The sequence below is a fragment of the Pezoporus occidentalis genome, unplaced genomic scaffold (assembly GCF_034315485.1).
Source record: "Pezoporus occidentalis ecotype Australia unplaced genomic scaffold, CSIRO_AGI_Poc_V1 ctg35, whole genome shotgun sequence".
Taxonomy (NCBI): domain Eukaryota; kingdom Metazoa; phylum Chordata; class Aves; order Psittaciformes; family Psittacidae; genus Pezoporus; species Pezoporus occidentalis.
In genome coordinates this window covers 3,989,850-4,014,332 of record NW_026915483.1, presented here as the reverse complement: position 1 = coordinate 4,014,332, position 24,483 = coordinate 3,989,850, and the positions used below count along the sequence as shown (strand labels likewise).

Below are 24,483 nucleotides of genomic sequence, written 5' to 3'. Positions count from 1 at the left end.
AAGGAACATAAGCCTCACCTTGTGCTCACATTCCTGAGGACAAATGAAACTGAATGGTGTTGATCAAGATTTCTTTTGATAAACAACCAGTTAAAAATGAAACTCAAGCCCTTTCTTACTTATGCAAGACTAGCTTTTAGGCTTTTTAAGGAAGAGATGCCCAGGTGAACACACTATGCCTTAGCTGGTATTACTTAAAACTGCATTATTTTCCTCCTCCTCAGGTGGGGTTGTGAATGGTTACCTTTCCGTCATTTCTGTCTTTTTGATTGGATGTGGAATACTGCAGAAGTGGTTTTCTCCCCCTGTTGTTTAATAACTATCCTTTAGGTTTTTTAAAGTGATTTGGGGCTTTTTCACTGTTTTGGTGGCTTAGTGAAGGCTGCTTTCTCCACTATCTTAGCTTGAGGCCAAGGCTGAAGATCAAAGTGACACATCATCCATGGTCCGAAGTGAGAGGAGGACAAATAGCAGCTGTGATTTGTCAGCTGCATGGTAGATGATGTGAATTTTTTCCTATATTTCTAAACCTGAACTTTGGAAACAAGCAATATCCCCATTTATCAAGGGTGTTCTCAACTATGAGTCTTTCTTACATGTATTAGATTTTCCATTGATGTCAGTGAAGTCAATGGGCCTGACTTTTTTTGTTGTGTCTTCCTTCATGCAGTCACTGTCCTCATGTAACTGCTGTCATTTAGATGTTAGCAAGCAGTTGTAAACTTCTATTCCTTATTACTCCCTTGTAACTCAGTGCTATGATGCAGCTCAGCATGCAGATTTTTGAGTAAGGAGAGGCAATAGTTTTCAACATAAACAAGTCCGCTGGGTCACATTAACCTCCTTCAGTCTCTGTGTTAAATAATTAAAATAAACTGGGTAGCGTTTAACTATATGTATTTAGAGGCTTACTGGAGGAGCTTATTCAATATCCTAACACAGTGTCTTAAACCTTTCTGAGCTCCAGGTTCCCTTATTAAATATTTAGTGCATAGTGCTGAAAAAGTCAAGATTTGCTTTGTTTTTTAGAGGCAATTACTATTCTCAAAATTCCTTTAGCCTTTAAAATACTGGCCATCTATAAACAGTAATTTTCTCTAGCTGTCATTTCTTGCCACCAAGGTCTATTTTTCAGTTGTATCAACCTTAATAGTACTCCAAGAATAAACACTTGCAGAAGGCTCTGCAATGCATCCCTGCTGTATTGTATAGAACCACCTCAAATACCTTTATAAGCAATTAATTTGGCAGCAGCCTCTTTGGATAGAAAGAAGATGTGTGTCAGCTGCTGACTGTGGTTTGGAGACATCAATATTTCTCCTCTTCTGTTTCCAAACCTGTCAAAATGAAATTAGTTAATTGGTGATTATTTTTATGTAGCTGCTGTGGGATAGTAATTACTGGTGACAAGAGCTTCTGGATGTGCACTAACGCAGTACAGCAAAACCTCGGATTTCAAAATATAAGGCAGTATCCTGCACTACTATTATGACTTGACATTTTACCATAGCCTGCCTTGCTAGAGATTCAAACCTTCAAGTTCAAGGTCTTCTTGCCAGGAGAGAGATTTTACTTTGTACACAGTGGAGTTTTATAAGACATGCCATATAGCTGAGCAAAGGCAGCTTAGTGGATTAAAATAGCATCAATGGTATCTCTTGTCTCTAGGGTAATAAGTTATGAGCAAAGCAAAGACCTCCAGGAAGGGATTTGGTTTCTGTGGAGTCTGTATTAGATGATACTGTACAGTAAACAAATAACAAATTGTTTCACTGAGTCCATTCTCATTTTGCCTAATTGCCTGTCTTGGTTCAGTCCTGTGGAGATAAGGCATAAGCCACCTTGTATTTATTTTTACACCCAAGGCCTGATTGCTTACTAAAAGAAGCCAGACTATGTGTTTTCTCTTTGGCAGTAGCTGGAAACTGGTCACTCTGCGCTACAGGTTCTCATGTAAAGATTTTGATTCAGCACTTTCCATGCTGTTCCATGGAAGTTCCATGAAGTGGCAACTGAGAGACCCCCTTGTTCAGGTCCAGTAAAAACATCAACTTTATACTGTAAAGGTCTCTGGACAAGCCATTTACAGAATCCTGCAAAGAAAGATGTTTTATGCTTCTAAGCAGTAAGCCTCCATAAATTCTGTGTGTGCCTTGAAACATAAACTGTCTCATAATCTACCTGTATCAAATGCTTAAAATTACTTAAAAGTTAACAATGGATGAGCTGTTAGACTGGCATCAGGTTGAATCTCTGCATAGTATCTATTCACCCCTGTAATGTCTATCCATTTCTGGTCTGAAACTTACCTGTTTTTAAACAGTGAATCATGACCAGTCATGAAACTATTATAGTATTAGGAAGGATGCGTGAGAAATTCCTTTAAAGAAGGTAGTCCCAGGTTTTGACTAGACACTTCATGCAAAATATGACTGTTTTATTCACTGTAGTGTTTTCAGGCTTTATGGGGTTGACATTAACAAACTCTTCCTTTTCTCTACTGTATTTTTTACTGACATTTGATGGACATGTAAAAATTCAATTAAAAAAAAATCCCTCTGATTTAAATTGACGGGAACATTAAAAGAAATATAAATCTATTCTCTCTTACCCAATTTCAGTGTTTTTTAAATAACAATTTATTACTAAAGTTCCTGATAAAATGCCCATGATTTTAAATAAATAAGGAAAACCCAGTTATGACTGCACCTTTTAATTTCAGACTACAAAATGCATTCCTGCAGGAGATAAATGATGCTGGTTTTTCTAGCCTATTGAAAGTAGCTGTCAAATCTGTTGCCAAATAACAGGTCTGATTTCATGTCTAATAGTTAGCAAAATTTAATGAGTACAAACTGAAAGCCAGAATAGCTCCCGATAGGAGGGTAGTTGACTTCTTCTTTTGACACACCCCATTGTTCAATTGATTCTAAGAGATACCTACAGGTGGCCATTCAGTGCTCTCAATGCCTCTCCTGTGTTCAAGAATGAATGTGAAGCCAGGGCACATTGGAAACGAACCCACCCTAGCTCGCAGCCTGAATAGATTTCAAGAGGAGGGATAAAGGGCAACCTTTGTAGTTAACAAGAGGGCGTTGGTGGTCTGAGATTTTTACTGGTATTTAAGGTATTTGATATTTAAGGTACTTTTACCTAAAGCTCAGGAAGGGAGTGAAATTTATACTAAGTACAGTGATTTGGTCCTTCAGGTGTTTAACTGTTGCAGTAAGTTTGGAAGCAGTACTTGAAAACTTCCCCAAGTTTTAATGCTGGGTATCATCTGACAGCTGGGGGCATCAAAACACTGCTGTGGCCTGAGAGGGCTCTATGGAGAGACAGCAAAGTCCTTGTGAGAACTGTCAAACTTCCAGCATCCCATCCACAACCAATGTATGGCTCAGGGACTCTCTTGTGGATGCTTTCTTTCTTGGAATTGTCACGGTGCTTGGGGGAATTGCGTTTGCCTGCATCCTTGTGATGGTTCAGTTCTTGTCACTAGGATGTGTTAAGAGTTAAAATAGGCCTTGAGGAAAAGTGAAATGTGGGATTTAGTCACCCCATATGTAAGTGCTAGGGTGGATGTATGTTCTGGTGCTTCCCTGTTTTTCTCACAAGTTTTTCTGAACTCGCGTGGCAAATTCCTTTCAGTAAAAGTAGGCTGCATCAAGTAAAGTATTAGATGTTTTTTAAGGCCATACCTGAAGGTCTAGGTGTCTCTGAGACTTGTAAACCAAAACTTCATGTAACTTGGACTTAGAGATACTCTGTACAGAGCCACATCAAATTCTGAGTGTGTTGACTTCCAGCTTGTTGGTGTAGCTTGCTATGTGGTTTTGAGTTGTTGTGATTAAAGATAGATCATAATTCTTCAGCTTCTCAGCACAGGATGCTTGGAAATTGATAGTGGAAAACCTGCTTTCTTGTCTATAAGTGAACTCTTTTGGGGGTTATGTTGCTGAAGACCGGTACCTCCTCAGCTAAGCCACTTACAAATTGTGCATATTTATAATCACCTCTGGCCATCTGCCACCATTTTAAGAATGAGTGAAAATAGTCATCCAAGATGCATCCTTCCTTACCACAGCCAGTGAATTGCAGCAGAACATCTTTTGCTCCATTTTGTTGTTTTAAACCCAATGACTATTTTATACTCATTCTAGAATCTTTTAAATCTTCCTTTTCTTTTGCCTTTCCCTTAACCTTTGCCCAAAAATAAGAGGAAATTTTTCCTTTACTTCTGTATTGCTATTTTTACATTATCAGAAGCAACTTGTTGGAGACCTCAATTAAAATTTCCATTTATTTCATATGTAGTACATGAGTGGAGAGTAAATTACTTGGTTAGAAGTATTTAAACAGGAAGCTTGCAGGCAATGAATCATATATAAAGTGCCAAAAAGACTTGAAAAGACATCCCTTTGTCAGCATTTTCATGCTGAATAATGTCATGCCTGGTCCCTACCAGAAGATTCTGTAGTATTTTTAAGGCAAACCTCAGATTTTTATTAATGCAGACATATAGGTTTAGACTATTTCATTAAAGAAGGTATACCATGGCAGTCCAGGTTTGTGAATTCTGCTTCTGAAATGTTCTGTTTGCCAAGCTGGAATTAAACTGGATTAGCCAGGGCTGTCAGTGTGCTGACAATTGAGTTCTCTTCATGGAAGTGGTAGTGCAGAAACAAATATGTTAATTGCATTGCTTAATCTCAGATGGTCAGGTTTGCATGCTCCAAAGGTGTATAGTCACTCTAAAGAAAGTCTTGTAATTTCTTGTGCTTGAAAGAGGCACTTGTAAATAGTTACAAGATGCAATCACATGAGAACAGGAAGCCTCAATGGATTACTAATGAGGTACAGAGCCTTTCACCTCAAGGTTGTTGTTTCTATATCTGCTTGGTAGCATTTGGAAGTGCCATCAGGCAGGTGGTTAGCATGAAATTAGCTGGAGATCTCAGTGTTGTTAGTAAGTACATATCCACCGGAGAAAAATTGCTGTGGCTGTGGTTTGCTTTCTGGCTATCTCCTTCTTTTCCTCTAGATAGGAGACAGAATTTCTGCTGTTCTCTTGTATTGATCTGACTGGGCGAGATTAATGTGAGTCTGGCCAGTTTCACTGCTGCTGAGGACGCAGTGATGATGCTGTCAGACCCGAGACCAATGGTGTAGCCACTGGAGGGATGTCAGCAGGGGGAGGCAGCAGAGGAGTTTATGTTTAAAGGGGAAGCTAGTCAAAGAACAGAGTGAGGGAGCCACTGCAACCACACAATGTCCTAGGAAGCTCTGAAAATAACAGGAATCAAACAGGCATAGGTGTAATTCTGTCTTTTTTCCATGACTTATCCAGCCAGTGTGCAAGTGTGTCATATAGACTGTGAAGGAATTCATAGCTCATTATTGACAGTGCACTTATGTGACACTAATGAAGTTGTCACCGATTCCTGCTCTTGTGATTCACTACAGATTAAACCTGACCTTTTCTTGGGTTCTCAGCACCTTCAAGCAAAGTCTTGCAGAGGAATCTGCCTTTATGAAGCTGCTGCTGCTCTGTAGAACAGCTATCACGAGCAATGCCTGTTGGTCCTTCTCGCCCTGTCCCTGATGGGGTGTTGAGTGAAAGCAGATACCAGAACTACAAGATGCTGTATATAATCTGATGATATCCATAGATTTTCAAAGTTAGTTACCATTATGACAAGCCACACTAGCAGGAATTGTTTTCTACTGAGTTAGTCAACACAGTTTTTAAAGGTGAGAAAAATAAAAAACAACTGTTGTTTTGGCATTGTTTTTGGAGAATATTACCTGAAGAAACACTTTAAAAGTTTCCCCATTGTAATGTGCACACTGCAAGAGGAAAAACGGAACCTTTTTAATTAAAGTGCCATCTCTGTGGAAAGATAGTGGAACTAATGACAAGTGTACCAGGTCACCTTTAAACTTGCTCAGACGGGAGATGGTGAAGCACTGCTGTTAAAGTAAATGGCTCTTGGGGGAGTCCAACCAGCATTGTATAAGTTAATGGTGTGCCCTCTCCTGCCACCTATGGCTGCTCCGTTATCCTTGACAGCAGCCATCAAATTTGCACAGCTTTAACAGGAACATCTGCTTCTCTCCCCGGTTGTTTCCCTCACATCTGCAGTAGTTGTGACAGGGCACGTGCTCTTCTTCATTCGCCCCTGTTGCTCTGACCTTTCCTGTGGCTCACTTTTTATGCTTTGCCTCCTTAATGACTGTTTTAATTCATCTCTGCGTTTGCTGATAGCCTCATTAGGGCCAAGGGACAATTCACCAGGTGAGGAAGCCTGTTGTTTTCCAGGAAGAGTAAAAGTTTGTCAAATCTGACGAGCTAGCCTGGATACTTCTGAAAGACAATTTCACCATATTGTTTCTGCAACTTGCCCAGCTGTGACAAGTGTTCCCACTAAAAAGGGTGATCCCTCCATTCTCCAGTGAATGAATTATGTCCCCTTTGCTGGCTGATCTCTTGGATTTATTTTTTTTGGCCAAGATCCAGGTGTTTTCCTGCTGTTTAAACATCTCATTTCCAATAATTTCAAATAGATTTCATTGCCAACATAAGAACTGGACATCTAAAAGCCCTTGGGAATATGAGACTTCCTCTTCAATTCTACCTCTGTTGAGCTTCAATCCAGATACACTTTGACAAGTGTCCTGGGGCTAAGCCAGTGACTGTTTGCTACATGCAGGTGTAGAAAAGTGCTGTTATTGCAGCTGTGACATCACAAAATAAATGCACTCTGTTATCAGGGAGCAGATTTCTGGCTCGTGGTAGAAAACCCCCTTCCAGGTACAACAATCTGCAGGAGTCGAGAGGCTTCTTAGGCATCTTTGAATGATGACCCTGAGGCTTGAATATTCCTGGACTAAACTGTCAAGACTTTCTCACAGAGCCGTAGTCTCTTTTGGCAAAGCTAAAGCATGGTGTGGAGGGATGCTTCTGATGTTACTCTCGAGTTTGTTCTTGTTGTACAAGTTACAGGATACAGCAGCTTATGTACCATTTTAAAGCTATATATTAGTTTTTCACTTCAAGCTGAATGGCTTAATTAAAATGGAAAATCTACTTAATCATTGTCAAGGACTATCCATTTTGGTAAGAATGGAAGAGGGCTGGGTTCTTGGATGCTTGGAGGGGGATCTGTGAACAGGAAAAGAATGTCTTAACCTCTAGTTCTTCCATTTCTGAGAAGGGTCTGTTAACACTATTTTCACTGATTCATACAGCTTTGCATAGCAATTCACATTGTAAGCCTGGGTGAAATATCTTTATTGTTGCTAGCTGCCTAATGGAAAAATCCACTTTTGTGTAGAACAAGCAGTGCACAAGCCGTTGCTGCATAAGATCATAGGGTTAATAGTATAAATAATACAGTGGAAATAAGGTGAAAGATCAGCATAAAATGAGTGTTGTGTCAGCATCCATTTGTGCATACACCTAGTTACTGAGCACAGATCTCCAGATCTGGCTCACTGTATTGTACCTCTCTGGGATTTTCTTGTGTTTCAGCCTGCAACTGAAATGTGAAAACTAAAGATTTGCACTTTTTTTCTTAGGCAAAGAAGATTAAAAAGGGAAAGTTGAGGGGCTCGAGGTCTGCACAACCTTGAATAGAAAAAGAAGTATTAATTGTGGAGCTTTGAAAAACAGTCATCGGTACGAAATAGCAAATGTTCAGTCCCTCACAACTTCTGAATTCTGATATTATTTCGTTTTTAGCAGTATAAGTCAGGGTCATGAGTTACAGTGTGGGCCTATGGGAAATTGTTATCAGGTTCTGATTCTAGTTTTAGTTGATGATGTCTATATTCTTGTTGTCTCTTCCGCTGTTACAGTGTGGCATAAAATGGTGGGTAATCTGCAGGTTTATTTTTTTCCATATAATTAAAAAACCTGCTCATTCAATAATACTGACTAAAAATATCTGTTGGTATTCTGGAAACCTCACTTATGCTTTGCACTTATGCATGTAATAGTTAAAATAGCCTAAGTTCAATTAGTTGTTCAGCAAGGTTGGATACAGTCTCCACATACTGAAATCATTTAAAAGTCCTCATGCCTCTCAGAATTAAAAATGCATTTGTGCAATTTAGTTTTATGACCTGTTATTACTTAACTGGCAGCTGGATCTTATACTTGGACTGCTGCAGTGCTTTCCTTGTCCATTGCATAGGAATAAACCCAAGATAACCATTACAGCTATATAAAACCTGATATAAAATGAGGCAAACTCTGAAAATAATTAATCAGCAGTGATCAAGACATAGGGGCTTTTCCAGGGACTAAAGACCAGCTGAGGAGCTGATGGCCCGGTGCCCAGTGCATTAACTGATCTGATTGCTTGTAATGTTCCTCGAAATTCCATTTGCCTGATTTGCCCATAGCATGAAAATTTCATCACACTTCAGCAATGAAATGGATCATTCCAATTTGCAGTCTTATCCACTGGTCCTGGGTTTTTTTTTTTTTTGCAAAAGACAATTCTTCCAGTAGCAAAAAATACTGCTGAATGATTTTAATAAACACAGAGCAATTAATGGAAAGTGAGATTCACTGCCAGACTCAGTCTTTTAAATGAAGACTGTCAAACAGAACAACCAGAAAGACTTTCTTAAACCATACCATTTAATGACAACAGTTATTTCTGGAACTTTCTTGAGCAGATTCTCAAATGAGGGTTAACTAACAAACTCATCTGCCTACCTCTAACTGCTGAATTCAGGCACAGTCCTATTACTTTACAATCCCATTAAAGTAATTTCATTTAAAGAGGGAAACGCACTTTTGCATTTAAAAAATAAACCCCATAAAAAACAGAAGTTCTTTGTACCTTGTAAATCTGAGCTGGTTTGGGTACCGAAGCAGAACAGAGTAGAAGTTCCTTTGTTTGCCCTCCTCAGTTTTACCTCATCTCACCTGGACATGAGAATTCAATTTTCACTTGAAATTAAGAAAATGCTTCTTTTCCAAACATCTACTTTTTTTTTTTCTGGCAATTGCCATTTACTTAATGTGCAGAGCCTAATGATTTAGACAACAATTGCTGTCCCATATTCTCTAAACAAATATCATTCGCGTCTGATGAATAACCTTGAACTGGGTTAAAAATACCTGTGGCATTTAGTAGATCACAAATATTTGTTTTACACAGCTAAGGCCCAAATGATAATTTGTTATTTCAGGTGATGGAGGAATGCCCAGAATGGCACAAGGCCTAAACCCTGAAATTTATTTTGCATTTATTTATCTGCATACATGAGACAAACTTTAGAGTTTTTCTTTTTTTCTTTATTAAAAGTTTACGATAATATTAAAGTCATGCCATAGATGTGAAGTACTAAGCTGTACAAGTACAAACTGGTGAATAACTGTAAGCCTGGCCTATATGGATGTGTGTGTTTGCCTGCTCTCTTCAGGCAAGCAGAAAAGTCTAGGAAACTGGTTTAATTCTTTTTCCCTTTCCTTCATGATAAATTTGTCAAGGAAGGGACAAATGAGAGAAAAAGTGTGATCCACATGTAATAGCAAGAGTGGATGTTAATGGTACATGTGGGAAATACTTCTGTATTACAGAGCACAATATTGCTTATTATTGCAAGTTATGATGGAAAACCAGATCTGTTCCTTGTATTTTCTTGTCTGCCTTACCTAAAATAGCCACATGGTGGAAAGTTTCCTACAGGAAATGATTAGCACCACTTTACTCCAAGGTGTTTTATGAAGGTTTATGTTCTTAGATTTCATTTGTACAAATGTCATGAGTGCTTGAACCAGGACAAATATTACTGCCTGGCAGAAAGGCAGTCCTTATTGATTAACTTCAGCAGGTAGAGAGACTCGTGTTTTAATTTACTTTTGCTTCCAGGTCACTCTTCGTCCACCTTTCTTTTCATTTATAGCAACTTTTCCCTTCTCCCTCCCCTGTTCGTTGTCCCTGCTTTGGTCTTGGCTGTTTTGATTTATTGACCGCTCAGATTTAATGCTTTGCTCGTTGGAGTGCTTGTGTCTGATCTAAGGTCACCTACGCTACTTATTCCAGGGGACTTTAATCTCCATATGGATGTGACCTCTGACACTCACCAAAGAATTCACTGTGTTACATGATTCTCTCCAGCTGTGTCAGCAGGTTCTTCCACTCTCACTGAAAGGTTATGCTTTTGATTTCATTGACTTTTTGGGTCTCATTTTCAGGGTTTGAGGTCACTCACCTTTTTTTTTTCCAGATATACATCTAGGTCTATGGTACCCCTAGGGTTCCTCTCAAATTGGTTGCTACTTTTGAGAGTTGTTTTCCTCAGGTGTCATGTCTTGCCCAAAACAGGTTGAAGTAGCTCAGTGCTGGTTCCCTGGTTATCCTGTTAAAATGCTGATTGTGATTTTTGCACATGCCTTACTACTGGCTTCCACTGCAAGCGCTAATGTCTTGACTGCAACAAAGGCTGTATCTTTATGAGCTGTGAGAAACTCTTCGGTTTGAAACCTGCATGCTGTGTGAACATCAACCTCCATTCCTTCATCTGGAAGATTGTTGGATCTTTGCTTGGTTTTGTTACAGATATTAGCTGTAGTAATCACAATACTTGTATGTATTTGAGGAATGCGAGAGTAATGGATACAAACTGGATTGCTTTCTTCCTTTTTTTTTTTTTGGGGTGTGTGAGCTACTTCTTACTTTGCCTCTTACCATGGGCAAATGATTATAGGAAGATATTTCTTGTCTATTTATCTTCAGAGAAGTTGAACTAGCCTCTTGTGGCAGTTCTGGACTATCTCTGAACAGTCCTTACTGCCAACAAGTGAAAAGGTAAAACTTTAAAAGTGAAACTGGACTGAATTGTGTATGCAGAGACAATTTATGAGAAAGCATATACAGAAGTATTGTATATCCTTCAGGGTGGAAAGCATCCAAGTCAGGACCTTGTTGACATGGATATGAGATTATTACAGAAAAAATCCAGTGGCTGATGGAATGGTAGAGAAAAGCTCTGCTGAAATGCTCAGCCTAGAAGATGGTGTGTTACCTTCCAAGTGACTTTTAGCTTCTCTTGAGAAGAGCTGTCATTTTTAGAAACACACATTCTCCCCTTTCCCCCCCCCCCAGAAGCCACTCCATGAGCTGGGGAGATTCTCATAAATATGACAGATAACATTTGCCAGTTTTCATGCTTTTATTTCCTTTAATATGTATCTTTCTAAGAGTATTTGCCTCTTGGTGTGCGAATCTCCATGTTCGTATATCTGTAAGCAAAAACCAGCATGAAATGAAGGTGGAACAGGTGATGAACTGCCACCAAGCTTTTCAGAGGTCTTTCCTCTTCCAAACAGTATCAGTACTGACCTCTAAACTCACTTTTTTCTCTTACTATTGTTTGCAACATTAGGTTCCATAGTCATTCATCTTCCTATTGACAGCCATACTCTTACTCTATAAATAAATGATGCAGTTGATTTTGTGCAGACCAAGCTTGCTGGTTTTGAGGCTTACTAAAGAATGTGCTGAGCTAGGGTCATATTGTCCTAGTATCTAGATGTGCTGTTCTCCAAAGCACTAGTTGCTTTCTTCTTCAAAGAGGGCAGAGATAAAAATTCCCTTTAAATGTGTCTTTTCTGTATGCTTCTTAACTAAGAAACTAGAAAAAGAGGAGGTTATTCAGCATTTCTGATGAAGGCATGCTGCCTGCATGTATATTGCATTGAAAGAGTACTCCTTGGGAGTGATTAGAATTAGTCACAGAGATGAAATGGATGTGGATAGAATTGGCTAGCAACCTTCTGAAAGCCTTCCTCTTTCTTTGATATTTTTCTTGTAGTTTTGAAGTACATCACTATGAAGTTTGATATTTTATTAACAATAATTGTATTTCCCTCTTTTCATTTGAGGATTTCAAAGAGTTTTAGAAGCATTAATTGCATATCTGCCCCCTGACTTCTATGAAGAAAGTGAAAATAAGGTCTTGTCAAATATGTTAGTTGAAAAAAAATGTATTAAACTGAGAATAAGCAGCTCAGTTGTGATTATTAAGTCAACTCTGTTCACAACACTTGTACTGGCTTGTAATGTACAAGCCTAGTAACTTCCTAGTTTGTACATTCTTGTTCTTCAGAGATGATGACTGCCTCTCTGAAAACTGTAAAGATTGCTGAGCAGCTCTGCATAGAACCATCTTCTGGGCTGGAAAGCCCACTAAGAAATGGTCAGAGAGCCTTGGTGCAGCCAGTCACTGAGGCATTAAGAGGCATTCTGAACTTGGGCACATGTTATTATCTGTACGTACTTCATCATGGAAGGCAGCAAAATTTATATTTTTTATATTAACATGTAATACTTGTATTAATATGTTTATTTATTTATATTTATCAGGGAGTGTCCTGGAAGCTGCTTCCATTAGGAAACCCTATCCCATTATGTCTGTGCCCTGCATGGGGAGGTAGGGAAAGTGTCCTTAGTGAACTTGAATAGCAGTGGTATTTCTAGGGAAGATAAACTGTAAAAGAATTGGGATATGGAGAGTAACACATGTGCCAGACTCCTGATCAGAGGTAACCCAGAGCCTCATAGTCTTCGACATTCATACTCTGTCCTCCACAGTGCCTGGCTGGCAGGCATTCCCTCTTCAGTATGCAGAAGGCGTTCTATGATGGGAACCTTTCTCTGGTACTGTTGCTGATAAAATGTATTTCTCCTTGGAGAGTTTTCTTATTTAAATGTGAAGATGTAACTGAATTTAAACTGCAAATATTGACAACCCTTAAGCTGAACATCTGAATAGGTTTACAGGTGAAGAGCTATAAATTTGGGCTTTTTATAAGTGAGCCCAAAGGGGCTTTGCTCTTCACAGCCTGGCTTTCTGTCTCTCACTGTAGTTCTCATCAGGAAAGCCATTTCAGAGTGTCCAGCGTACAATTCACTTACTGTGATCTTTACACTTTAAAAATCCTTCATTCCCTGCTCCTCTAATGCTTTGCTTCCTGAGAAACCAAAAATGAGATGGAAAGTCAGCACGTTAACACTTGGCATTTGTTTAGCACCTGCTTGCAGATGTGTCTGAATATTAAGAAGAAATGTGCATGGTGTTCAACAGAATAAAAGGTGTTCAGATGTGCGTGAACAAGCAGGAGGAAATATAGATATGAACATGTAGGAGGGGAAAGACTATTACAAGGGCAATCCAATTAATGCAAATGATGCATGCAGATGTCTTTGGCTTTTTTTAGTACCTTTCACTGGTATACTCCATATGAGCTAGGGACCAGGGACAAGAGTGCTGTCTTCCTCTGCATGGCAGCAGTACTTTCAAACCTTAGCATCACACTCCTGCCTGCAGATGATGAGGGGACACTTTCTCTTACTTGCCTGTGTAGCTTTGAAACATGAACAGTAAAACAGCTACTCAAACAAAAGATGCATTCATGAGGTAACTAGATTTGCCTTCAGCAAACAACTGTGTACCTGTTGACTCCTGGCACTTCAAGGGAATACTGTTATTGCTTTAGAATTCAAACATGATAACTGAAAGAGAGTCCCAGTTTTTTTAGGCTGTATGCTCAGGGCCAGCCTGTTTGATTTACTTTGGCATTGACTTAACAGGACTGTTCACCTAAAGAAGGCGGGATTAGGGTTTGAAAATAGACATTCAGCTACGTATTGATCGCTGGAGCTGGATCTAGTCCTCCATCCTCATGATGCACCTTCTGAAAAAATGGCTTCTACGCTTATCTTGGCAACTGATATATTGTGAATGATGACTTTTATTAAAAAGAGGACCTGTCCGCTTGGTTTTTCAGATGAGGCACATGGCAAACTCAAGTATATGGCCTGAGCAGTCCCAAATTTTTACTTTTCTTCCTTCCCTTATAAAATCTCCTTCTCAAGAGACAGTCCAGGTGGTGACCCTGCTCTCCTGAAGTCAACAGAAACTTTGTTGTTGATTCTGGTGGATGCAGGCCCATCACCTTAAGCACTATAGGAAACCCATGAAAATTTCCCCTGCTTAATCCAAAGAGTTTTGGCTAGGGCCGTAGATCTAATAAATAAATACATTATTTTTGAATTAAAAACCTCTTTTCACAAAATCTTTTCTGTCAACCCCTGGCCATCTGCTTATCATCCCCAAGCATTGTCATGCAATGTGTTTTATAGACCAATATTTTGAAATGCAGTGGCATGGCCAATTTACTTTCTCTGTTTGTGTATTTATTTTCCATATTAACTTACAGAGAAGTTTCTGTCCTACAAGCTGGTAGCTGCTTTCATTGTTTTTTTTTTTATGTTTATTATGATATGGGTATTGGGTACTTGCATGAAAATTCGGAGTCTGCCAATAGCTTATTACTGTGTAAGATGCTTTTATGCTGTCTTCAACATTTTTAACATTCTGTAAAATACCTTATGCATTCTTCTGCTGTAGCATATTCTGCTTAAAAGTGCAGTGGAGTTTTTCCTCAGGGAAAAAGAAAGAACAGCCCCGAAAGATCCTTATATATATATATTTTTCTTTTACTGCGTTGTGTGTGTTGAGTGCACAAATAGAAAACTAAATTTCCTTTCCTGGATTGCATATACGTAGATTCTTGTCCATTGAGGTTGTTACGGGTACAAATTTGGCAACAAAAGTTGGACAGCACTTTAGTTAAAATACTTGGTCAAACCAAATCACAAGCAAGCAAAGGAACATTGCCAAGAAAACCTTTTAAAAAGTTATGTATTATATATTTGAATACTCTCCTTTTATTTTTGAACACTGCCCCCCCCCCCCCCCCCCCCCCCACACACACACTTAGAAGCCTAAATTGCACTGCTAACTCTTTTGGAGGTTGAAGATTTCTCACTTACTCAACTCATTGAAATTTTGGCCCCCAAAATACAGTGATCTTAGTCACTCAATAACATTTCATCAATAAGGATGTGAGCTTGGCCATATTGCACCAGACCGAGGTGTTCTATATCTTAAAATTCTGTGTCTGGTATTAGTAACTGATGCTGTAAAGCCCACACCCCCACATCCACCCCCCCCCCAAAAAAAAAAACAAAACAACACAGCAAGGGAAGCATGAAGTGAGTATGAAACAGGGCAATCCCCCAGGCTTGTCACTTGAGGATTGTCTGTTTCTGAGGAATGCTCTCCCTTTTACCTTCTATTCTCCCATCTTCTGTGCCTTTGATATTACCCCCACCTACACCAATATCTGTACTGCAGTCTCTTGTCATATAAGGAGTCTGTACTGCTTTGATGGTGAATATTTTTATTATTCTCTGTGTTGTCTCTCTGTCTAGCTCACTTATAAAAAAACTCACCCTGTTCTGTAGTGCTGTTAATTTACAAGGCGCTTTACAAACACTGATAAGGGCCATCCAAGGCTCTACTCTAAATAAGACTAGACAAATGAAAGATGAAGCACTTGAAGGCTATTCAGGAAAGTGAGGACATGGAAATGACTTATGCAAAGAGGAAAGGGGTTTTGTGAAATGGGGTTTCTGAGAAAGCAATTTACACAAGGCAGAGAGTAAGTTTGGCAGTGGAGAAAAATGGTCAGGTGCAAGGAGCAGTGGACGTAATATATGAAGGTAGGAGCAAGGAAAGGAGAGGAAGGATAAAATAAACTCGGAAATAGGGAACAGTGAGTTGTGAGGAAATCCACTTGAGAGGAAAACAGTAATTTGAGTGTGAGTATCTCAGGTTTCTTCAAAATGGTCTGGGATGAAATTTGAGAAATCTTTATAGTTTGTTGGGTTGCTTTGTTTTCTTGTCTATTAACAAAACTTGACTATCTATGACACCTTTTCAGTCTACTTTGCTCTTAGCCCACACGCAATGATAGACATAGTTAGTGGTGCTTACGTGTATGTTAGAAAGTTTCCCTATTATTTAGATAAGTCTCCCTTGCACTAAATATTACCCAATCCATTGTGTTCATTTATGAGGGAAGGAATTAAATATAAAACCTGATGCAAGACAGGAAGCCAAAGGCAGGAAGGGTGTGCTCTGTCTCTGCATGTCTCCTTCTCTAATCCATCTAATTGACTACTCCAATCTCTTTTTTTCCCTATGGCTTTGTAAACGCCAGGGAAGACAGATTGAAAAATTGACTTGTTATGATGAACTTATCTTTATTAATAAGAATAGAATAAACTTGGGGAATAACTGAGAGTCTACAAGATGCTTTGCCCCTTTGTCTTCCTGGGATGTTTGAGAGATTCAGTATCTTGTATGAACTGGCTTTTTCTTGATGCACTGATGTTTTGCTTTGCTCTCCATCACTTATCTCTGCAATTAATAGGCCAGCACCAAGTCAAGCAAGGGACATGTGAAGTTGTGGCAGTGCATCGTTGCTGCAATAAGAACCGTATTGAAGAACGATCACAAACAGTCAAGTGTTCCTGCTTCCCGGGGCAGGTGGCAGGTACAACAAGGGCTCAGCCCTCGTGTGTGGAAGGTAAGCAGTCTCCTGCTCGCTCATAGTTCATTAAGATTGAGAGTTTGTTCTCCTTGATTATTTGACTTCCCACTGCCTCAAAAGTATAATCCTTCCTTTTGTTAATTTTGGAGACATCTCTGTGCATTGATGATAATGAGCCTGTGCATAAATCTGGATGTAATTAATCCCCTTAATATATGTACTCGTCTATTTCATGTCTGTGCCAATAAAACTCAGCTTTTTCACACAAGAACTGTTTAAAACTAGTCTGAGAACAGCATAAGCCAAGAAATTCAAGCTTATAATATTAACTCTTCCAGATGTCTTTAGACTTATTAACTTGGCTTAAAATAATAATAATATAATAAATGCAGCCCTAAGACTGAGCATGCAGATAGTGCTGAGACATCTGAGTTTGAGAGCTGTTCTCTAGATGAATGTTTTATCATTTCATGTGCCAGATGGTCTCTTATGCTGGGCATCAGTGTAACAGTGATGCCCCATGTCTATTCAGTTTCACGTGTTGTAACCCCAAATACTTCAGTATACACTGCTATACAGGACACAGTGTCTGAGCTAGAGCACATGCCTGATGAAGCAAAAATGTGGTACAGTTGCCTTAGTCCGTCACCTTCCTGAGTGATGGACTTTAGCTGGACTCCTCACAGGGTTCAATGTTGGCATCCTTACACTTTTAGCAGTATAACTCATTTGAAATTAAATTTATTATATACACTAAAGACAAAATCTTACCTTGATCATGATGTTGACCAGGCATCCTGAGGCTATATAAAACTTGCCTCCTCAACATTCATTCTGCACTTCACCCTAAATTTCCTCTCTGGCTTACCAGCAGTTCAGAAACTGTGGGTTACCCTTCTTCCTTTTCCACCATCAGAATCTATTCACTGGAGAGGCTGCTGATCTTGTTAACTTAGCAAGCAAGTTACTGGATCCCCTATTTCATGAATTCATAAGCAAGACTCTTCTGTTTTCATTCTTTTTCACACAAGAATTGCAACTACTTCAAGTTAAATATAAAAGAAAAACCTTCAAAGGTATTTAATTTTAAACATAAAACTCAAAATACATGTGATGTCTGATTTATTTTTTTATCTTTTTTAAATCTATTACCTGTTTTAAGAACCTCTTATTTAAGAAAGGATTTTTAAAATTATTATTTACATGCTTAGCATTTTCATGCCTTGTAATTCAGGAACACAATCAGCTTTAACTGTGCAATTTGTTAAGTAGTTTTCTTGTCAGATTAGAAGTACATTCTGTATTTTTAGGTGACACATCAAACAGCAGAAACACTTTTGCATATACAACAGATATTAAAAGTCACTCATTGTTTTAAACTTCCTTAAGGATTGCAAAGGTGACACTCATTCTATGATAGATATAAATGTACAATATCTTGAAGCTTAATTCAGTCAATGCAAATAGTTGCTGAAAGAATTTAGTAACTGTTTTTTCCTTCAAGTATAGTTGAAATTAAGTGCAGCAAAATATTATGAATGTAAGATTTTGGTTTCTAAAGTAGAACCCTTTGATTCTACCTCAACCCTTAGGGTAACGCTTTAGCACACTTTGCTTATTTTTGCAAGTATCTGGGACTACAGTCAGTTGTTGTAGCACAGAAACGATAACTATCTTTCCTTAGCCTCAGGATTAGATGTTTTCTCCTGCTTTGTACATATCCTTCAGTAGGCTTCTATACTGTAGAAACCAGAAACAGTTGATGCCTCAAATTTGCATATTTCATTTTTATATAGACATTTTATTTTCTTTTCCAGCACTTTTTTCCTGAATACAGGGCTGTTTATTTTGCCTATATTTTGCCCTGAGATTAAAGGGAACAACATGCACAAAGCAGAGTTACTTTTCCTGCCAAAAGAAAAGATTATATAGAGCAGCTGACTTGTAGCATTCTTTGAAAGCATTTTCTTTGAACTTCAGACTCCATCCAGTAGTAGTTATCACTACAGTAGGGCAGCAATTTTTTTCTGTGCTGTTGATTAGGCATGGCATGCATGTGGTGGTTGGTACCTACAGTTCCTACACAGAATCATAGAATGTCTCAAGTTGGAAGAGACCCAGAAGATCCTGTTTTTTAATTTAGTTGAGTATTTCCTCTTAGTTTTCTCAGTCTTGAAGCATATGGGTCTCCTGACCTAAATCCCACTGGCTTTCAGCAACAGCTTGTTTGTTAATTTAGGTGGGGTAGAGCCTACTTCATCAGGCAGAGCTGCTAGTTGATAAGTATTGGGCATTGTGGACTTTCATATATATAGGCCATGAAAAAGGCTTATGAAGCCCATCATTACATTTTTTAGCGTCAGCCATAGGCCAGCCAGATATTTACATTCTGAAATAGGTTGACAGATGCTAAAGAATTTTACACAAGTTCAGATTTAAAGCAGCAGTTTATTGGAGCAGCACTGTACATAAGGCTAAGCCTGGCTCAAAGAGGTAGTGAATGTATATACCAATATTCACAGCTACCTAAATTTCAGGAAGGCTTCTTATTTGAGCCATGTCAGAATACAGTTTTGAGTAATTACTTTTGAGCATACACCTATACATAGAAGTGACTTTTTTTTCCTCAAGTTATGTGCTATGGAGGAAAACAAGTACTTGTGTTACTGAAGAAATAGACATCCAAGTGAGTTCCAAGGAAAAGGTGCTGAAGTGGTACATAAAGGAAAATAAAAGCTAGTTAAATCTTGCAAATACATGAAATGAAAGTCTTTACTGTCTTTGATTGCTCCAAATCAGTCCTTTCCCATGTTGTGCAAGTAACACTGTGTCGTGGCACCTAACTGACATTTATAGAGTGCTTTGCATTTCGAGAGTGCCTTTCACCTCAGAAACTTTAAATATTGGCAAAGTACTCCATTTAAAAAGGATATGGAGGTGAAAATCAATGTTCATTATAGACTGAGATCTTCCTAGCATTTTTACAAGCACAGTATGATCACTCGTAGCCTAGACGAGAGAACAGGGCAAAAACTCTTTGGATATTCAGACTGTTTTTCTTATCTTTTGCCCATGTTAACATACTTACTTAGATAGTTGCATTTTGGATGCATCCAACAAGCAATTCTGTCATTTGTGTATTTTAACTTAGTTGTGAAAGCTATTGACAAGCATTGGCAAACAAAAGAGCACAGCTAGTTCTTCTGTACACATGCACACCTTATTTTCCTGGGGGTTATTTGAGCTTCCAAGCACAGGCCCATCTAATACTTTGGGAAATGCTGCTGTAGATAAATTGAGCCACTACACTCAGAAAAAAAGCAAAGCATACACAAAAAAGCATTTAAATATGCAGAGAGGACATATCACACAGTCTCTATACCCTGCTTTGAGTTGTAGCAATAGTTATTTGAATGCAGCTACAGAAAATTTTGTTTAGTAAAGGTCAACCCACTTTTCTGTCAATGAATGAATTACATTGAAAGTAGTAGTGAGGTTTTGTTTATACCCATTTTCTTTATGGAAATAAATATCCTTGAGTAAGTACCTCCAGCTTGTCTAACAGCTACTGCCAAGGAGATAAAACATTAATAACTTGTGTCTGTGGAGTAGCTATCTTAGCTAAGTGCATTAAATGCCTCTAAGTAAATCATCACTAGCCAAGTCATCTTCCATCCAGGCAATTCTATTATTCCTAGAATTTATGAAGAATCATACAGATTGGAAGAAAATGTGAATAGAACTGAAGAATTGTTTGAGAATTTTCTGTAGGGCCAAAGAGCTGCAATGAAGGAAAAAGACAATTTTGGCTGATAGCCCATCTGTGTTACAGACTGAAAGGAAGAGAGCATATAGAAACAAGAACACAAAAATCCAATACATAAGAAACAGATAAGAGAAGAAATAGTCGAGAAGATTTATCTCCCACTGTTTTTGAATGGTTCTCAGAATACTTGGGAACCATGCTAATGCCATGTTAGTATTCAAAGAATAAAGGGAAATAGACAGTAGAATGCAGAGTGTACTGAATTTTTTTATGGAAGAAACCTTAACCCAGTGGAGTAGGAAAGGCATCTGTATTTGTCCAGACTAAAGGCAGTATGAATTTAGTTGTTCAAGCAGAGCACACAGAAATCCTTAAAAAAGAAATTATTGGCCCATAATGCATGAAATATTACATTGTTAAGGCGTATCAATATCACAGCTCTTTTGGTAAGTAACAGATTAGAGAGGTATTTTCTAACTTATTGTTAACTGAAGAGGGTGCTAAGCAACATCTACTAATATTAAACTTTTTCCCCATTCTGACCTTGAGGTCCTGACAAGCTGGCTTGTATGTCTCTGGTCAGTTGCTGTAATTCAAAATGTATTTCAGAATACTTGGGGGTATTCTAGAAGAGCACTAGTACTGTGTCAGTTTTGAGAGCGTAGGCAGCATTGTCTAGATACTTAGGCACAACTAAGGCTGATCTCGACCCTGTGTGGCTAACTGAGAAGCTGATGTGGTATCAAATGAGCAAGGAATTCCTGGAGTAAAGACCACAAAACTTTATGTAGTTTTCTGAAAAGAGATTTGCCAGACCCAACTGATTTCATTTTCTGAGGAGTTTCTGAGACTCAATACAGATAGTTTTGGGTTTAAAATATTTAAGCCCAGGTTTTCCAAGTTACCTTGGAAGATAATGTAAAATTTACTTAATGAAAGGTTTGTTTACTAAATACATTTGAGGATTTAAATCTTTTCTTCCCACACCTACTTGGATTTCACAATGCACCTGACACTGCAACATTTTCAACAGTGGCATGAAAGCAAATATAGAATCTCGCCTAACAAAAAGCTTATGTTTGGGCTTCATCTGGTGGGGCAAAGGAGTAATTAATGACAAGCACAAGGCAGTCTAGAGGCATAGTCCTACTCGCAGGAAGTGGAACATCTTTGAAATGACTGCATTAATAAAGACAAACGAATTGTGGTGTGAAACTGAAGAAGTTCAATCAGCTCACCTTATCAGGCAGAATATTGAAAAGTTACTGGATTGCAGCACATAATACCTTCACAGGGAGAAAATTATGATGACTAACAGGTGCTGTAATGTAAGAGTAGAAAGTATGACAAAAAAGGTGGGAAGAGGCAAAAAACTAAGGCAGTGTGTTTCATGCTGAGATGGTTTAACTGTCAAAAAAAATACAGTAGGAGAAGTTTCTTCACCTTTTCCAGATTGGGTGTAGCCAAACACAATTGGGTGCACAACCAGTGAATTGCGTGAGGCAAGATGAGATGGTGTATTGACATCTAACTCTCTATGAACCTACTCTTTCCATGGTGTCACACTATCTAGGGAGTGGTGTCAGCAGAAGATTTATTTCTCGAAGGGTTTCTGGCTGCTTTCCAGCAAATCAGCTGGCTAATGTCAAACTAAAGCAGTCTGCCTTCGTGTGGGTGGTTGTGTATGAGAGTGACATAGCTGCTCTGGTTTAAACCTCTCCGTGAGTGCCTCTATTTGAAAAGAGAACAAAACTGATATCCTCCAGGGAGTTGCACAGGGACAATGATAGTCAAAGAACTCTAGCTCTGAAGAGGAGCCTAATGGCTGCAATGGAGAATTTTAATGGACTAATCTCAGGAGTCTGTTCTACACAAATAACTACAGCCCATTAGGACATACAGACCAGCAGATTGGACATTACAACCACAAAGAAATTGGACATGAAACAGACGTAAGAATTAGTGGATTCTAGGTGCCTGTGGGAGACAGGGGAGCAAGAGGTGGTTTTCAAGGTCTGAAGCTGAACTTTTGTTTTTAAGGTAGCACTAAATACGTGAAAGCATGCTCACATGTCAGAGTTCAGGTGAAGCCTCCGCATGTCACCACATTCACACTCACAACAGTACTGTGCAGAGCTGTGTAATGCAGTAGCTGGGCCTCCCAGGAGCACTTGCTGGCTTTGAAGCAGAGCTCTGAAGATACAGGTAGCTTGCTACCAGGATCTCCTGCTTGGTTAGGGACCTCTGCACATGCCCTTGGTCTTCTTGAATCTGGCCTTCTAGGCTTGCTCTTGTTTACCTGAAATAAATGTGCTATAGTAATTGAAAAAAATATAGAAAGTAGCAGAAGTAAAATGGGTGACTAGCCCATAGATCTGGAGTGGAAATGATCTCTCACCTCCTAGGAAGCACAGTCAAGTTTCACTCATTTTGTCAACAGTAATCAGCATCAAGGATCTAAGAACCAAATAGCTGGTGAAAGGAGTTATAAATTTATTTTATACATTTATGAGATTGAAAGAATAGTTTAGACAAGCCAAACTGGTATTCCAGAAGTATATTTTTCATAGTGCTTTTCACATAGGCTTAGAGTGAAAGTGTAAAACAAAGTAATTGAATGAACATTTCAGCAATATCTTGATGTCAGCTTGCCTGCTTGTCACCCTAATTGAAAGATTGCAGAAGTATGACTCTACCTTGAAATTAAAAGGAGAATAAGTGATTTATAAGCAGTAGACTAATTTTTTTGTTCATCTCTTTTGGATGTCGTAGCTTTTAAAGCATGCAATTCAATATTTTGTGCGCATAGTAGCACAATGTACATGAACTAAATCAAGATTTTAAGCCATATTTTATTTTGAAATCCAATTTAGATTATGAGAGATTGTGAACTGATATATTTCATGGTAATTTTCTGTGATTTGAGGAATTTCATGAGCAGTGCAAAGCAGAACTTCATGCAGATGTTTGCAGCTGTTTGTGGGAAAGTGTATCTGTTGTTAACAGCAGTATTATGAAGTCACGACTACATTTGTAGAAATAACAACCATGGTGTTATTAATGGAAACTGGCTTAAGGATTTGAAAATTAATAAATTTGCACAGTTAAGGTGTATTATGGTAGTGTTCCAAACGAAACTGCAAAACTGGCAGTGTAATTGCAAGTAGATTTTTAGTTAATAATCTAATGCTTTCCAGTGGTTTCCACATTCTTATCTGCACTATTTGCTGACAGGCTTCACATGCTTACATCTCTGTGCAATTCTATTTTCTCACCCAGTGAAGGGAGAAACTGGCATTTCTTCATCCAGTCTTGCATACGCATATCCAGGTTAAACAAGAAGCTTTAGTTTCACTCTGCCTTATAGCAGGTACTTAACTGAAGCATATAGATGAAGGAGGCAGGTCATCTTTGGAGTCAGTTGAGATGGCAAGGCACTTCCAGAGATCAATTCAAATGCTGGAATCAGTCTCTGGTGGTGCTTGCCTGTCTTCACCATTTGCGTATAGGATTTACCCTTCTGTGGTTGGTTGTGTGTAGCCCATTTTTAGCTCAACTGCAATCAGTGTGATTAACTATTAAAACAGTAACTGGTGGTTCTACCTTTTGAAATCAAACAATTGAACACTGCATAGATAACCTCCTTACTGAAACCAACAGTAATTAAAACCAGATTGTCTTCTGTTTCTCTTTCCTATTTCTTTTTCTAGCTTCCATCGTCCTACAGAAGTGGTGGTGTCATATGAACCCCTGTTTGGATGGAGAGGACTGTAAAGTACTACCAGACTATTCAGGTTGGTCTTGCAGCAGTGGAAATAAAATCAAAACCACAAAGGCAAGTACAGAGATCACCTATATTTAAAGGTGGCAGTCTGCTGAGAGCACTTATTGCATTGCAACTGTGGGTGTGAGCACCAGCACTAGGCTCCTCAATTGTTCTCAGAGAGGGAAATATTGCATTAGAACTTCACTGTCAACCTAGTGAAGTTACTGGATGCTGGAAACAAACTGAAGAAAGGCCTGATTCAGTCTTTAGTGAGCAAAGAAGCTATTACATTGTGACTAGGGCTAGAGGGATAACTGTGTTCTGGGATTAACTCTTTAATTTGCAGGCAGTGTATATGGATCCAAGGTCTTTATCAGCATCATGTGAAGTTAGAATCCTGTGCTACTGGAAAGCCCTTTTACCTTTTCAAAGCAGCAGCCTGTCTTGGGAGTTACTGAGAATTTGCACTGAACGTCAGTGGGAACTATGGGACTTAGCACACTGGAAACCAGTTTGGTTTAGATTGTTTCT

General features: G+C 38.7%; 1 protein-coding gene across 1 annotated transcript in view; it reads left to right on the top strand.

Annotated features, from left to right (window-relative positions):
• Positions 1–24,048, top strand: part of TAFA4 (TAFA chemokine like family member 4) — a 76,230-nt gene extending 52,182 nt beyond the window's left edge. The window contains exons 4-5 of the mRNA XM_062630408.1: positions 16,301–16,456; positions 23,897–24,048. Of these exons, the coding sequence (XP_062486392.1) occupies positions 16,301–16,456; positions 23,897–24,048 (308 nt within the window). The remainder of the gene's footprint in view (positions 1–16,300; positions 16,457–23,896) is intronic.
• The last annotated feature ends 435 nt before the right edge of the window (positions 24,049–24,483 follow it).